Source organism: Orussus abietinus, unplaced genomic scaffold (genome assembly GCF_000612105.2).
Source record: "Orussus abietinus isolate OABI.00-Male unplaced genomic scaffold, Oabi_2.0 scaffold79, whole genome shotgun sequence".
Taxonomy (NCBI): domain Eukaryota; kingdom Metazoa; phylum Arthropoda; class Insecta; order Hymenoptera; family Orussidae; genus Orussus; species Orussus abietinus.
In genome coordinates this window covers 378,699-396,048 of record NW_019394231.1, presented here as the reverse complement: position 1 = coordinate 396,048, position 17,350 = coordinate 378,699, and the positions used below count along the sequence as shown (strand labels likewise).

The following is a 17,350-nucleotide window of genomic DNA, read 5'->3' as shown; positions in this document are numbered from 1 at the left end:
TTTTAAGTCGGATCAATGTCGAGGTTTTGGTACCATTTCTGAATTTCTACCGTCACTGGGACAAAGGAAAATTTCAGGACTTTGCAAAACAAAAAATGTTCCGTATTCTGCATCTTCGCCTCTACTCCTTCATTTTTAGCAAAATTCTACCTCCTTGTTTGGTCCGATCCTTGACAAGTACACGTGGAAGTTGCATGACAAAGCGAGGCCATTCTTGCTCGGCCAGTTAGTCGTGAAAAATTCCAATTGTTGTGTCAACCTGGGCCGTAAATCTCGACCACCTTTCCGGGCCTCTATTTTTCTTCTTCCATTTTACATCTTCCACCGCGCCGATATTAATCCAAATCGAAGGATAACGGCAAAATGGCCGGCGAAATCCTTTTTTTTGCCTCCCATGCGAAACGACTCTGCGCTGACTTTATGGAGATTGAGCTACTTCCGTCGATTTAGTTGCCGGCACTAAAAAGTTTCACTGCAGCTACAAAGTGCAATCCCGGAGGACCCCCCGCGAATCGCGGGTAGTTACCCTCCGGTTTTCAATTACGACCCTGTGTAACTTTTTTGTTCTTTCTCTCTTTTTTTTTACCCTTTTTCGCAAGTTTTCTCCTGCTCGTGGATCTCGCGGTTTCGATTTTTCCTTGCAGGAATTTCCAAAATTCCTTCCTTGAATTTCAAGTGTGTAGTATGTACTCTTATTTAAAGTGCTTTGGATAAAAGAGACGGGTGAAGGGTTAATTGATTATTTTCGAAAATTCAGTTTTTTTTTTTTAGTCGTTTACTTTAATTCAATCTTAGATCGGTAGAACAGCATTTCGAGAAGAGAACTCACTCGAATCGGTATATTTCTTTCCTTCTACTGCGAATGTGTCAGTTGATTAATTTTATTTCCCCTTAACAAATGATTTCATTTGTCACTTCCGCTTGTGATTTCATTGTGTCACTTCCGTCTACAGTTTTTGCTGTCGCTTCAAATGTTGATGACCACGTACAGCCGGTTCCTGAATAAAGAAAGAAAGGAAATAGGTCGAATTAAATAGTGAGTCTCTTTCTTTAGTGGTGTAGAAGAGATTTTGACAAATTATACAGGGATTATTGTTTAATTAATTGCGACTCATTTTCGAAGGCTACTCACATCGGCTTCCACTAATTCGTCCGAATTCTGCGCAAGAAAAATTGGAGAATAATTATTTAACATCGTACGAAAGGATCGTTAATTTGCAACGTTTAGAGATTTGCAACTTTTTAGGGGGAAAAATTACTCACTAGGCTGTCGCTCTCCGAGGACGATTTATCTTTGGAGGAAGGCTGTACAAAAAAATTGCATAATATGTTTCATGAACGACGCACATATACTTAATTAATGTTAAAAGGACCTATCAATGTTTAACAAAATTTCGGAATTTTTTTCTTATCTATATTCGCAATGTTTACTTACCGAATCGAGCTTCAGCGGTTTGCCCCTCTTACCCTGTATGAAAAATAATAAAATCCTTAAGTACTCCTTTACTTGTACCATCCATTTTGTTTTCGTATTTTCACCGTCACGGTTAACAATTACGAACCTTGTGAGCCTTCCCCGAGATTGGTACCTAGCGTGAAAAAATATTAATAAAAATCTGCGATATTCCAAATGTATGATTTAAAGTTTGTATAATTAAAATAGAAAATAATTAATAATATTCCAAAATTCTTTTATATTTATATATAGTTTAGAGGATATTACTCACCGGACGTTGCCTTCGCCTCGCTTTTAAGGAAACGTCCTCAAGGTCCTGAACAAAAATGGAACGATACAGGGAAATTCCAAATTTAATAGATTTTTAAATGCGACACGTTTAATATTGAAATATATTCTCTTCTTTGAGAGTTATTAATCACCTGATGCCTTCTCGCCTTCAGGGTATCGTCCTCGGATTCCTAAACAAAAAATCAGCATTACAGAAAAAGGTCACAACAAATTTCAAAATGTACTGATTTTGAAATTTGACATGTTTAATATTTAAACACTTTTTCGAAGGTTAATTACTCACCTGGCGCCTTCTCGCCTTGTGTCCATCATCCTCGGTTTCCTAAACAAACGCATTGAGCATTATAGAAAATCGTGTTAAAAAATTTCAAAATGTACTGATTTTTAAATTTTACACGTTTAATAATTAAACACTTTTTTTAAGGTTAATTACTCACCTGGCGCCTTTTCGCCTTCAGTCCCTCATCCTCTGCTTCCTAAACAAACGCATTGAGCATTATAGAAAATCGTGTTAAAAAATTTCAAAATGTACTGATTTTTAAATTTTACACGTTTAATAATTAAACACTTTTTTGAAGGTTAATTACTCACCTGGCGCCTTTTCGCCTTCAGTCCCTCATCCTCGGCTTCCTAAACAAAAATTACAGAGAAACGTTTCAAAAAATTTCAAAATTATCTGATTTATTAATTTGACATGTTTAACATTTTAACGCTTTTTGGAAGTTTAATTACTCACCTGGTGCCTTCTCGCCTTCAGTCCATCATCCTCAGCTTCCTAAACAAAAATTGATTGTTACAGAGAAACGTTTTGAAAAATTTCAAATTGATCTGATTTTTAAATTTGGCACGTTTAACATTTAGACACTTTTTTTTTTAAGATTAATTACTCATCTGGCCTACCTTCTCACCGCGCCTTCTCGCCTTCAGTCCATCGTCCTCGGCTTCCTAAACAAACATTGAGTATTACAGAGAAACGTTTTGAAGAATTTGCAAAATTATCGGATTTTTGAATTCGACACGATTAATATTTAAGCACTTGTTTAAATTTAATTTCTCACCTGGCGCCTTCTGGCCTTCAGTCCATCTTCCTCGGCTTCCTAAACAAACATTGAGTATTACAGAGAAACGTTTTGAAAAATTTGCAAAATATTCTAATTTTTTAATTCGACACGAGTAATATTTAAGCCATTTTTTAAACTTAATTTCTCACCTGGCGCCTTCTGGCCTTCAGTCCATCTTCCTCAGCTTCCTAAACAAACATTGAGTATTACAGAGAAATGTTTTGAATAATTTGTAAAATTATCTAATTTTTTAATTCGACACGATTAATATTTAAGCACTTTTTTAAACTTAATTTCTCACCTGGCGCCTTCTCGCCTTCAGTCCATCGTCCTCGACTTCCTAAACAAACATTGAATATTACAGAGAAACGTTTTGAAAAATTTGCAAAATTATCTAATTATTTAATTCGACATGATTAATATTTAAGAACTTTTTTAAAACTTAATCTCTCACCTGGCGCCTTCTCGCCTTCAGTCCATCGTCCTCGACTTCCTAAAAAAAAATCGAGCGATGCAAAGGAATGAAAAAGGAAATTTCGAAATTATTTATTTTTTAAAGAAGATACGTCTGATATTTAAACATTGATTTTGGGAAATTTCTCACCTGGCGCCTTTTCGCCTTCAGTACATCCTCATCGAGATCCTAGACGAAAGTCGAGCAACATTGTTATACAACGTGAAGATTCATGAAAAATTATACACATTACTCACATCCTTCGCCTTTCTTGCGCCCGCCGCTCGATAGCGCTTAAAAAAAGAAATTAATAATATGTAAATTTTGAAATGAATAAAAATTGGGAATACTTTCATTTAATTAGAGTGACAAGTAACTCACCTGTTGACGTCGCCCCGGAATTTCGACGGACGACACATCCGGATCATCGTGTGGGTGGAACTCCTGCATAAATAAATGTTTACATTGTGTAACAATGACGTCAAATCATTCACCGTCAGCTTTGACATTTGTCAAAAATGACTCACCGTGTCCTTATCAATTTGAATCGCGAGTTGGTCATCCACATCCCGCGGTGCGAGAGATGAAACAGTTTCATTATTAGCTTTTCCTTACATAAGTGACGTACTAATCGTACTATATTTATTAAAATTATTCCAAGTAACCAGAAATTTGCCGAAAATGTGAATATAATCGGCTTTTCCCGATTTTCATACCAATCTCCCGAGGACGCAGGTGACTGCGACGCCGACGACGAGCAGGGCCAACAAGTGAGGTCTCATCTTGCGAGTCTATTTTGCGAACTGACTTCTCGAGAATAAAACGCTCGAGCTTTTATAGTCGGCAGGTCTTTGCATACATACACTGTCAACAGTCGATTGCGTTATCAATCGCCTTGCACCTATTAGATTCCGACGTCGTAACCTCTTAGATTCAAATATGGCCTTCCTACCCCTTATCGCAACGATTCTGCACGCGAAATTGATTTCGAACAATTCGAAGTGTCGTAGAGCCTGAAAGAACAATATCGGTCGATATTGTCCAGGGCGAATTAACTCTTTGGCCACTAAGAGCGGCTAAAGGCGCTCGACGTTAGGTCCAATATTGCCTGCACGGTCATCCGAATTTCGCCCGTATGTCGAACTGGCTCCGTGTTCAATCGTGAATTTACCCTGTTTTTTATTTTTCATACCTAATTTTTCCTTCGGGAAAATCGGAAGTGCGATCTCAGCCCTCGAAGAGTGACGGTCCGAATCCAAGATTGTCGCGAGTCGGAAATTCCTACAGCCTGAAAGAACAATATTGGTCGACATTGTCCAGGGCGAATTGGCTACTAAGAGCGCCTAAAGGCGCGCGACGTTAGGTCCAATATTGCCTGCACGGTCAGCCGAATTTCGCCCGTATGTCGAACTGGCTCCGTGTTCAATCGTGAATTTACCCTGTTTTTTATTTTTCATATCTAATTGTTCCTTCGGGAAAATCGGAAAAGCGATCTCAGCCCTCGAAGGGTGACGATACAAATCCAAGATTGTCGCGAGTCGCAAATTCCTACAGCCTGAAAGAACAATATTGGTCGACATTGTCCAGGGCGAATTGGCTACTAAGAGCGCCTAAAGGCGCCCGACGTTAGGTCCAATATTGCCTGCACGGTCAGCCGAATTTCGCCCATATGTCGAACTGGCTCCGTGTTCAATCGTGAATTTACCCTGTTTTTTTATTTTTCATTCGGGAAAATCGGAAATGCGATCTCAGCCCTCGAAGGGTGACGATCCGAATCCAAGATTGTCGCGAGTCGGAAATCCGGAGAAAAGCAGCTGTCGCTTCCTGTCGGTGTTTGAGTTCCTCCGAGGAACTTGTCGCGAAATGGCGACCCGTAACGCGGGCTGCCCTTTGTTTAGTTTATTGCTCGAACACACCCTGGGGAAACTACTCATTAGCTACGCAAATAGAAGTCCAGCATCCAAGAGGAAGACGAAGCCCCCCGACCCGAAGTCGAGTCCCCGAGCTCCCCCGGCATCCCCATTAAAATTCTGCAGGAGAAATCAAAGCAATTTCCTTTCTTCTCCTTCCGTCCCCTTTTTCCCTCTCTTTTGGAATAACGGATACTCGGATACTAATTACTAACCGCGCCATTCCGTGAATCCTAAACCTCTTCGGCGAGAAACTTCGCCTCCGTGATGCGAATCGCGATCGATGCCAATCGACGGAATCGATTGAATTTCGAAAATCCCTAGAATAGTGGAAAGTTCTAATTAATGTCGATTAATGTTTTCTACCATTCAGGAGAGCACCTCTTTAAATTCTGATATTTTATAACCGAAGTGGGAAGACAATATTAATACCGATTAATCTGTACCATAATTAATATCGATTAATTTCCCCAGTTAATGGTCAACCTTCGTTGGGGAGGTAAATTTTATGGGATTGTTAACGTCATGAATTATTTATTCCCCGTTTCGCGTTGCGATGTCCTGTTCCTGTCCAGACTAATTACACGTATAATCTGATCGTTGGAGCGATACGATCGCGTTTCCCCTGACGCAGAAATGTCCATGGTGGAAAAGAGGTGATAAATGCTCCTTTCCATTTCCCTAGCTCGTATATTTTAGGAGGTGTCGCGTCAGAGACTAGAAGAATAATTCTTACTAATTTGGATTTAATTTTAAGTCGCCCTTTCCATGGGGAAAATCAACGGGAGTGAACATCGACTAGTCGAGATTTCCCGCAAAATGAAATCATTTTCTAGGGAAATTTAATGATTCTCTAGAAAATATGAGAATTTCCTCCGAGGAGCGGGCAGGGAATAAAATCGCTCGATTTATTGGGACCGAGGGGAAAATTTGAAAAATTTTAAATTATTAATTAGTTTCTCTCTTTTTCTGCCACCTTATGTCCATTTCCCGCAAAATGAAATCATTTTCTAGAGCAGGTTAATGGTCCTCCAGGAAATATGAGAATTTCCTCCGAGGAGGGGGCAGGGAATAAAATAGCTCGATTTATTGGGACCGAGGGGAAAATGTGAAAAATCTTATATTATTAATTAGTTTCTCTCTTATTCTGGCACCTTATGTCCATTTCCCGCAAAATGAAATCATTTTCTAGGGAAATTTAATGATCCTCCAGGAAATATGAGAATTCCCTCCGAGGAGGGGGCAGGGAATAAAATCGCTCGATTTATTGGGACCGAGGGGAAAATGTGAAAAATCTTAAATTATTAATTAGTTTCTCTCTTATTCTGGCACCTTATGTCCATTTAATCCCGTCTCGAGGGAACGTCGTCTCGCGTGTCCGTCCGGACGTCCCGTCGCTCTCCAACGGGATTCCCCTCGGTGATCTACGGGAATCCACCGAAGCTCTCCTGACAAGCAGTCCCAGGGAATTCGGCCTCATTTCCACAAATTTACATACGTCAAGCCGAGCGTCCTTTCGCGTAATTTATTTCGTCACGCGGCCCACGTACGCGAAGGAACGCGATTTAAGGTCCTCCTCTTCATCGAAAACCACCACCTCGGAATCCCTCCCCTGAATATCAATTAAGCCCCCCTAAAAATATATCCATAATTACGTAAATACAATTAGCCATTCCCAATTCCGCCGGCGGTAACGAACAACGACAGGTCACGCGTCCTTCCTAGGGGAAAATACTCCTAGGAATTTTCATGGAATTCTTATCAAAGGCTCGAACAATCGATTAGCTCCTGAAAAGTCGGGGAAACGTCCGGCGGTCGTTCGTCTCAATTTTCCAGGGGCTTTTAACCGCCTGGACGCGTGTTCACGGCTAGGGGAAATCTAGGGAAATCCCGCTCGTAACGTCCCGCATTTTTTGGGGGAGCTCCTTCGACCTCGCGAGGCCTTTCCTGGGGGATGGACGAGAGGGTGAGTCCGTTATTGCGTCGTTATTGATAAAACTAATGGGCCAAAGATTGCTCGAAACGGTTCGGGGCTACCCCCATGGAAGTACGACCTGGACGGGCGAAAGTTACTCTTATCACGCGATGTGCCACCATGAGAAACCGAGTTTCACGAGGAACGGGCTTTATGGCTGTCTGCTGCGTTTCTTGTCCTGTGGCCCTTTCGTGTCCAATCATTGATCCGAGTGAAATCATCGCATCTTGGGATTTAAGTTTTCTTCCTTGATTTATAAAAATGATAAAGAAAATTCAATTTTTTGTCCTATGGCCCTTTCGTGTCCAATCATTGATTCGAGTGGAATCATCGCATCTTGGGATTTAACTTTTCTTCCTTGATTAGAAAAATGATAAAGAAAATTCAATTTTTTTTCCTATGGCCCTTTCGTGTCCAATCATTGATCCGAGTGGAATCATCGCATCTTGAGTTTCAAGTTTTCTTCCTTGATTTAGAAAAATGATAAACAAAATTCAATATTTTGTCCTATGGCCCTTTCGTATCCAATCATTGATCCGAGTGGAATCATCGCATCTTGGGATTTAAGTTTTCTTCCTTGATTTATAAAAATGATAAAGAAAATTCAATTTTTTGTCCTATGGCCCTTTCTTGTCCAATCATTGATCCGAGTGAAATCATCGCATTTTCGGATTTAAGTTTTCTTCCTTGATTTAGAAAAATGATAAAGAAAATTCAATTTTTTTTCCTATGGCCCTTTCGTGTCCAATCATTGATCCGAGTGGAATCATCGCATCTTGAAACTTAAGTTTTTTTCCATGATTTAGATAAATGATAAAGAAAATTCAATTTCTTGTCCAATGGCCCTTTCGTGTCCAATCATTGATCCGAGTGGAATCATTGCATCTTGAGACTTATGTTTTCTTCCATGATTTACAAAAATGATACAAAAAATTCAATGATTACCCTAGTAGCGCAAAATATTTGTCCTATATTTTCTGTGTACATATTTAGAAATTATTCCGTGCTACTAGGGTAAGTTCTGCCGGGTACTTAAATATTTTCTTCGCGAAATTTACCGACCGAAGAGACGACTTCCGAATCGATACGCATTTTTTTTTTATTATTGATTCCCATTTCATTACCGTCCGGCTATTTCCAGATCGCATCTCACGTCATAAATTCGCACTAAACTTACGTTTGTTATTCCCTTATCGAATTAACGATCCCGTTGAGATCGAAGCGGTTTGCAAGGCCGCGTTGCGTAATCTGCATTTCCTTCATGCCTCGTTCCTGTCATTATTCCCATATCCCGTCAGTTTGTACACTTCGCTTATTCCCCAGGGCGATAATAACCACGCGACGGTAACAACATCTAACGTTCTTCACTAACCTAGAAAGTACTTGACCACATTAAAACACCATTACGTCCGTTTCCTCAAAAATCCCCGAAGTAATCTAGACATTGTTTTTTAATAAATTGAAGGGAGTAAAAAAATCCGCAATTTAGGATATGCAGTTTAGTATGGTGGTCAGAGAATAAAAAAAAAAAATAAAAAACTGGCGCAGGCACATTTCTTTTGCAATTGATAAGAATAGTGAAAACCGGGGCAGCGATGATTAATAGTAAATGGGTCAATAAATATTTCTCAATAAATTGAAAAGAGTAAAGAATCTCAATTTTGGATATAGAATTTAGCACGGTAGTCAGAAAATAAAAAAAAAATAAAAAACTGGCGCAGGGACGTTTCTTTTGCAATTGATAAGAATAGCGAAAAATCGATGATTGATAGTAAATCGGTGAAAATTGGGCAGGTAAGAAATTGGGAAAAAAAATGTTCTCCGAAGAGGGACGGGGGTCTCGGAAATTGATTCCCGAGGGAAGTGTTTTTCGGGAACGGTTCCGGCTCCCTAAAGACGCAAACGATCGATTCCCCCAGAAGAGGAGACTCGGGTCGGGACACCTCTGGAGTGTGGACACTAATTTCGAGGGCCAAGTCGGACCGAAGTCCCTAGGGAGCAATAAGGCAAGGCGGTCTTTACGGCCTCGCCATTGAATTCCCGGTTTCGGTCTTCCCGGGAAGAGGGACCGGGATCGTCCGGGACGTGTCCCACTCGTCCCACGCGCGGACCACCCCTGGACCTCTCCCGAAGGAGCGGACGTTTAAATAGCCATAAATTCCCCTCTTTTCGCTCCTTCCTTAGGGTTTCACCTAGGAAAGCCCATTCGATGAACGATACCCGGGATAATCAATGGCGGCACTAAATGACATTTATTCCATTTATCCCGAGGAGCCGAATCCGAAAATTATGCCTCCCGGGATCCAGGGGGAGTTTTATTATTTTCGGGGATAGTCATTTCTCCGGAAAGCGGGAAGCGGATCCTCGACCTGAGATTAAAGGAAGACTCCTCTTCGTGGTGGTAAAAAACAATATTTCAAAAAGTGGCATTTCTTTTTTACTCATCTTCATCGCCAAGAGAAGTAACACCGTTAAATGTCGTAACAAATAATGGCAATAAAAAATAAAAAACGTCTCAGACTTTACCACGTGAATACGGAGACCCTGAAGTAGATCCTGAAACTCGTGAAATTTCATTTTTCATAAAAAAATTTATTTACTCATCGTAGACTAAAACCCACGTGGCGTGGCCCGTCCACGTCTTCGCTGTTTTTCGCCTAAAAAAGGGTGTAGATGAATTTAATTTCATCCACCTCGATGAAATTTCTCAGCGCCTTTCATATCATCTTAAGCGATCGCTCTTTGAGAGATTGTCCCTTTTTTTTCTTCGGGGAGTTTTCCGGCAATAAATTAATCCGGCCAAAAAAGAGGTTTAGGTTAGGAACGGTCTTTCATTCCGGGCAACCCTTTCGAAGGAAAGTCGGCTCCTTCGGCGACAAGGAGGGAAATCTGAGAAAATGAGGACTGACAGAGATGAGGATCGTCCCTCTTCCCGGAGAGAAACAGATGGTCGAACGCTATCGGGACTCATTAACGCAGGCCCATGGAAACGAGAGCGAGAGAAAGAGAAGAGAGATTTATCGGCGACAACTGTTCCGTCCGGGACGCCACCCCTTTCGGGGGGCCAACCCCTGGGGGAACTCGGAAGACTTTACTACTCATAGATTTACAGTTGAAATCAATTAGCTACTAATTGACGCCGAGCCGCAGCGAGGAGGTCGCTGGACCAGGGGATGCTGAGACGCCGACCCCTCCCTAGGGGATGCTCGCCGTCTTCGGCATCCTTGGCATCCTCGGGGTCGGGCAGACCTCGGTCACGCAACTTGTCGCTACTTTTTAGATCGACGAGGCGTGTGCATGGAAAGGACCAATCGCTTTTCCCCTTTCCTTGAAACCCGATCGTATCTCTTAGGCCACGCTATTCCCTCGAAGGGTGCTCTCCGTTAAATTGATTCGCGGCCACACCCTGTCTTACTCTGCAAGGAAAGTCGGAACTACTGCGGAAGGCCTGGGAAAATTCAATGATTTTCCCGAACCCTTCCTGACATTTTTCCTGGACCCCGGGGGGAGGGATTAAAATGGTACGGAGATTAATATCGATTAATCTTCTGCTTTTTCCCGCTCTCCGGCGCCTGATTCGAGTGATGTACGACCGGGAAATGGAAACGAGTGTTTTTCAGGTTTTTCTGGTTTTTCCGCATTTTTCGCGATTTTCGGGCCTCTGTCGTGGATCGTTTCCGCTCTGCTGGGAAAAGTCTCGTTAGCTCGAGGAATGAAATGTACCGATTTTCCTGAGTGGCTCGACGAATTTCCCGTCAGTGTCCTTTAGGATAATTAATATCATGAACAGGGTTAATTGAATGACCATTGATAATATGAAATCCTGATAAGGGAAACCACGGTGGGCGATATTTATATCCAGGACGCCGATTTCATAATCCGGGGAAAGGATGGACCCCGAAGGAGGCGAAAGAAACGGGGAAAAAGGATAGGATAAAAATAAGATGAAATCCTCGCAGCATCCGGGAGCTCGGGGAAGCTTTCCGCGATCTGCTCGTCCGGTTTTTCACGCTTTTCCGGGCAACGGTGTCTCGACATGAGCAACGGGGCCAGTCTTCCTCGTTAAAATTTTCGAAAATTCCCTCCTTCGGATCCACTCGGCTCCCGGGTCTCCCTCATTAAGGAAATAATCATTATAAACGTCGTTAAGGGAAGTTTAGGGTCATCGTCGCGCGTTTCCCCCTTCTCCCTCCCGGCTCTTCCGGGTTTTTCTTCATTTTTCTCCGCGGCAAGTGAATTTCCGCGTGCATGGAGCCGCATAAAGGGGTCGTCGACGGTGCTCGTCGTCTTAATCTCTCCCGGGGAAACTTCCCCAGGGATTTCCTCCCGAGGGAGTTCCGCGAGCGGAAAGCTCCCGATTTTCGGCGAGGAACCGGAAGTCCTCCGCCGGAAAACTCCGCGTAGGATCTCCGGAGTGGCGGGTCGTGTCGCCGAGGAATTTCCCCGAGATCTCGGGAAAATCCACCCCCTCTTCTCCTAGGAGAGGGGTAGTTTTGGCACGTCGCTCCACTTTCGGCGGTCTTCTTACCAGACCAGCCACTCGCAAAAGTGGCCGAAAACCTGCCGAGTTTATCCTCGGAACTTTCTTACCGGATTCTCCTCTCGGAGATTTTTCTTTGAATAAAATTTACCTAAGTGAATTCCCCGCCGCGGAATTTCCGGATCCGAGCCGAAGTTCCTTCGCGTCCTCGTCGTTCAAGGGATGACACTAAATTTAGGACTCTTCAAATAATTCCCCCCGCAAAACCATTGTTTCGGGAGTATTTCTCTCCTGGGAGGGATTTTATTATCGACGTATGCTCGAAGAGAAAAAAATAAAAATCTGTAACTACTCTAGGTACGCTGTAGAGAAGGCATGAAATTCCGGTATTTATTTCCACGATTTTTTATCATGTTTTTCGGTATGAATTTTTTTAATTCCGATTCCGCTCGGCGGGATTTCCGCTTCCGGGAGTCCGCGACAGGCCTCGGGATAAATCATAGGACCTCGGGATATCAAAGAGGGTCGTGGGCGTAATCCTGCGTGTCCCGCGTCCTTTCCGAGATAAATCTCCGAGACGGGGTGCCACAGGTTTAATAAGCGTTGCCAATTAAGAAGGTGTTCCAGGGCGGCGATAATTTATAGCCGGGAGAGGGGAAAAAAAAATAACGGGTCTGCCGGCTTTGGAAGGACCCCTCGTCCTGGCCAGGACTAAGGACTTCGGCAGTCCTCCGGTCTCTACAAGAGTCGATAAGACGAGGTTGCGAGGGGTCCAAAGTCGATCGTCCTTCCCGAATCTCGGAGAGATCGAAGGACCTGCGAGTCCTGGATAAGGAGCAGGACCTTTTGCCCTCAAATCCTTTATCAAAGGCCTTAGGGGAAATTTTATCCTTAAATTCACCTTTTAAGGTGAAGTGAAACTCCCCTCAATTTTTTTTCCCCACAACAATTTTTTTTTCTTTTTTAAGGATATTGGACCAAACTGTCCGAAACTTTGACACATGACTCGTGTTCATCTAAGAATTGTCCTGACACGTTCAAAATTTGGATTTTTTCAAAAAGGGCGAAAAAAGTGTCTTATGCACTTCTGTGCTAAAACGATGGTAATACGATTTTTCCCTCGTGATTTCGCCTCGAAGTAATCCCGCAATTTTGTTAGTCACTTATTTGGTATTCTCTGTAAATTAAGTGATACGTAAAATTCGATTCCTTATTCGATGTACGTCGGTGATTTTTTTCGATCGATGGAAATGCTGGAAACGAAACGGGGATCCGCAATTAGGACCCAGGGTGTGAGATGGTCTAGGGGATGATTTTTCATCAGTATTTGGGCTGGACTCTCGTCGAATTACCGGGGGATGGTCCTCATAATTGAATCGGCATCGCAACCCTCGCTTTCCTTCGCCATCTTGGGGGAGAAAAGAGAGTCTGGGGAGACTTATTAACGGATAGGCCAGGGCGAAATTAAGTAGTGCATCCACATCCTGCCGATACGCTCCGCACGTAGCGCCCCGAGGTGCAGAGCCGTATATCAGGGGTGTCTTTTGCTACCCCCGGCCCTCCCTAGGATCCTCCAGGACCCGCTTCCTGACTCCGACCGACGATTCCTCTTTTTCCACCCAGACGTTTCCACTTGGCCCCCGATGCTTAATCTTCGCCCACCTCGCGGTTTCGCGCCCCCACCATCCCTGCAAATTCCACCCCCGCAATTTACCCGGCAATTCCTTTCTTCATTTCTTCGTGTACTAGGTAAACTTAACCGACATTGTTTTTTCTTAGCTTATAATCAGGGATTAGTCCGTCTAAAAGTTCCTCTTTCCTCCTGCGACTTGAATTTCTCCCTCTTATCAGGAATTTTCCGCGGGAAATTTCCGCTTCTCCGAGAGGCCTCTTTCGCGGTAATTTCTTCCTGGATTTCTTTTCTTCTAGGTTCGATTGTGCGAGATTTACCCCCCTCGGCGATTTTCCGCGACTTCTCGGATAAGAGATATCGATGTCGGGGAAGAGCGGCCCGCAAATTACGAGGCTGTAATTTCGGCTCGATTTATGTCCCATCATCACGAGATCATCGAGTAATGCAACTCTTTGGATAATAGCCGTGTTCGGCTCGGCTGTAAATCGAACTTAATTCCAAGTGGGCTTTCGCCTTCGGTGATTAAAGTGCGCGGAAGTGCGCAAAGGATTTATGATTACCGCCGTGCAAATTGCGGGACGTTTCCGTGTCCCTAGGGGAAAAATGGGAACTTTCGGCCGAGTCTCTAGGGAAGCTCAAAATTGTACCCTCGATGACCATTTTTCCACCTCATATCAATTATCCTTTCCACGCGGTTTCTTCCTCACCTCCTTAAATGAATTTTAATCTGAGATTCTAATAAAAAGAGAGGACGATATATCCAAAAGCTCATACATTTTAAAATTCTATAATAATATAAAGATCGTCCGTTTCGATGGATTGCCATTAATATTAATGAGGTCTCTCTCGATCGCTTTAAGTTTGGCAGAAATCTAGGGGAAATCAAGATGCCTACTGCAGAGCGGGCTTGCGATAATTAATAAACAAGCTCATAGATATGCGATAAGGTGCACCGGGCCAGGGAAAGAAGCGTAATTAATCATCTTGTACAACCCCGAGGTGAGCTTTATCGCCGATTAGAAACGCAACGTACCAGGAAAGCTCTGGGATTACTTCGAAATTTTTCTCGACCACCTCCCAGAATTGGTTAATATTTAAGAACATTCCCCGGAAGCCCGTTTTCACAATTTCCACGAAAATGATCTATTAGAAAAACACTAAACACATATTAAAAATTTCTCCCCCCCTGGAATTCTGTTTCATGAAATTTTCACGAGACTTCGATATCGCTGCTGGGAAATGTTATTAAAACATTTTTCCTCCCCCGAAAGGCAATTCCCAATATTGTTATAAAATTCAGACACCACGAAAAAAAAATACACAACAGAATTACCGAGGGTTATTTAACTTGTGGTTGACATTTTTTGTCAATTTACATTTAGAGCGCAAATTTGAGCCGAAAAAGGGTGAGGGGTGGGTTTGCCTCCCTTAACCCCAAACAAGGCGATCTTTTAATCCGGAATGGAGGTCCTCCCATATCGGCGACGTCGGCGCTTCCTCTCCTGGAAGTCACCCCTTCCTCTCAGGGGGTGGCGGTGGGTGGCGGTGGGTGGCGGGGGCGGCAAGAGAAAGCTCGGGGCACCGCGGTGAAAGTCCCGCTGCATCGGACAAAAACAAGGGTGAGTTACGAGCTTTGGGGTGCCCGGACTCCCCCCTCGCCCCCGCCCATGGGGGATAATTCGAGCGATACATTTGAATTTCTCGCCATTACCCTTGCGTCCCCACCCCCCGTCCCCCTCGGCGCGATCGGCCATCACGGATTTCCATTAGCTAATTAACAAGCAGAGCGCGACGACGCGTCCTGGCGTCGCGACGCTTTCTCCTACTTTCTCCGTTTCCTCCCCTCAACTCTCGGCCGACCCCCCGACCCCCCATAAGGGAGCCATTTTTCCGAGGGGATGACTCTCCAACTTTCCGACTTTCGCTGCGGGAATTTCTCTCCCGGGCCCATTCATTTCGCATGTCGGCCGAAACAACGGCCGTCGTGACGGGGGACGACGTCGACGTCGTCGCGAGATGGCGCAACGGCTTTTTCAGAAGGCAGAAATTTCCCCATAGGGGTGGCGTGCTCGGTTTCGAGGGGGTGGTTTCAGAAAATAAAAAGATCGGGAGATGGGATTCATTTCTCTGGTGTCGGTGATTTCACCGATTGGGGTGAAATGGATTTTTTGGAATTCATGGGGAAGGGGGTGAGCATTTTTGGAAGGGGTTCATTAGGGGTGGCGTGATCGGTTTCGAAGGGGTCGTTTCAGAGAAAAAGAAGATCAGGAGATGGGACTCATTACTCTGGTGTCGGTGATTTCACCGCTGGGGAGAAATGGATTTTTTGGAACTCATGGGGTAGGCGTTTTTGGGAGGGGTTTATTAGGCTTTTTATTTCGAACTTTTATCCCGTTCATCGTAGGGGTGGAATCTATGGGAAGGAAATTTTAACCCTGGCGAAACCGTCTCGAGAGCGCTTATGGTTGGTGAATGCTCGCATGGGGGTGGAAGTGGAATAATCGCGTGCGAGGCGATGGGGTTGCGCCTCCTGCCGAAAATAGAGGGTGCAGGGGGTATGTCAGGTGGAGGGAGACGTTTCTAAAAAGAGAACCCCACTTTTTACACTGGGTTGACAGGGTGTTCGACCGCCAAGATGGCGGGGAATTCTTATTAATTGTATATTATCTGGTTTACGGTCGAAATCTGAAATTTCAAAAAGGGGTGGTTTAACAATATTCAAAAAGGGCTCGGATTAAAGGGAGGGGATGCAATTGCTCTGTCAGACGGTAAGAAATGTCCTCGCCTCTTCCATGGGGAACATATTCCAGGGGAAATTCTGATTTATCGCTCGGGATATTTTTTTTCATCCCTTGTGCGGTTTCCAGCGTTGAAGTCTCCCGAAAAGGCGCGCAGCTCTGCATGGAAAGGAGTTCTCGGGTACGTGGGAATCCATCATCGGAAGCTCAGCTTCCGAGAGGGGTGACCGGAGACTAATCGCGCGACAAGCGAGATTGCGGCACCCCCGAAAAACCGGCAGTCTGGATTTCGGGGGTTGTAAGGGGTTCCTTTCGCCCCCTCTCCTCCCTCGAGATAAGTGGTTAATGCACTCGGCATCCGCGCCAGAAGAGAGGCGAGGTGACGTCGGAATTCCAGCCATTCCCCTCGAATTGTCTCGGCGACGCTTCGAGGGGTGGTTCCCGGGGGTGGGGGTGGTCGCGACCAGAGAAACTTACGATCGCAAGACCGAAATCTTATTTGCAATATATTCTCGCACCCCGCCAAATCTTCCCGTCGCTTTTGCAAATTCGATCCGGGTGGCTTCATCCCCCGATGTGCCAGGACCCTTGACTTCCGGATTTCCCCAAAATTTCCGGAAAACCAAGGTACTTATTAGGAGAGCTTTTCATCGTTGTTCGTCCCCTCAAGATGTAAAATCCTGTTTAATTTTTTTTTTCCCAGTAGCAATCATTAGGTATAAAAACTCAACTTTTCGCCAATTTCGTCGTTTATTATTGTTTTGACAGGAATTTTAGAATTTTTAGCGTTTTTTGTGGCAAAATGGGAGTCGAGATTTTCGACCTATCGGAGGCGGCTTCGAGGGAATCTCGATCTGGAATTATTCCCTCCGAAATATCAGCCCTTCTGAGTTACGAGCCGAGTTTGCAACCCACCCCTTCTTTAGGGGTGCGAAGTCGTTACGACCTTTGGAGTACTTTCGGCAGATTCTCCCGATGCTCATCGGCCCCGTCTCCGATCGGGATTAGATCCGTTCATCATCCCTTCTCCATCTCAACCCTCCCCTACAAATCATACTTCCCTCTTCCAAGACTAAAAAAATGTATTTCCGGTAATTGGAGGATCAATTCAGCCCCGAGCGCGACTTAAAGATGACGCCCTCTAATTACCACACTTATTAACATAAATTTAAATAAATTCATCATTTCAGTGTTTTTTAATTATTCATTAAAATGTACGTTATCGAATAACGTTGTCGAAAAGAGCAGACAATTAATGAAATGCGGATTTCATGTGTATTTCATTTATTCATACGCCGAGCACTAAATTTGTAACATCCTCGCAGATATATATTTAATATTAACGCTTCGTG

General features: G+C 43.9%; 2 protein-coding genes across 18 annotated transcripts in view; one reads left to right on the top strand and one right to left on the bottom strand.

Annotated features, from left to right (window-relative positions):
• Positions 1 to 17,350, top strand: part of LOC105694763 — a 211,105-nt gene that overhangs the window by 75,669 nt on the left and 118,086 nt on the right. The gene's annotated exons all lie outside the window — the stretch shown is intronic.
• LOC105694879 (vicilin-like seed storage protein At2g18540) lies at positions 753 to 4,118 on the bottom strand. 17 transcript variants are annotated; one of them, XM_012415981.1, is made up of 21 exons: positions 3,979 to 4,118; positions 3,790 to 3,795; positions 3,644 to 3,706; positions 3,520 to 3,555; positions 3,413 to 3,451; positions 3,263 to 3,301; positions 3,110 to 3,148; positions 2,958 to 2,996; positions 2,806 to 2,844; positions 2,648 to 2,692; positions 2,484 to 2,522; positions 2,339 to 2,377; positions 2,185 to 2,223; positions 2,031 to 2,069; positions 1,879 to 1,917; positions 1,728 to 1,772; positions 1,563 to 1,589; positions 1,436 to 1,468; positions 1,264 to 1,305; positions 1,133 to 1,159; positions 753 to 998 (listed from the first exon to the last, which is right to left on the bottom strand). In XM_012415981.1, exons 1-21 carry the CDS (start codon positions 4,042 to 4,044, stop codon positions 948 to 950), a joined length of 831 nt encoding a protein of 276 aa, XP_012271404.1. In that variant the 5' UTR covers positions 4,045 to 4,118; the 3' UTR covers positions 753 to 947. The 17 variants fall into 17 exon arrangements, with proteins under 17 accessions (XP_012271404.1, XP_012271403.1, XP_012271409.1 ...); XM_012415980.1 differs by having other exon boundaries at positions 3,790 to 3,831; positions 3,979 to 4,059; XM_012415986.1 differs by lacking the exon at positions 2,185 to 2,223 and having other exon boundaries at positions 3,790 to 3,831; positions 3,979 to 4,059.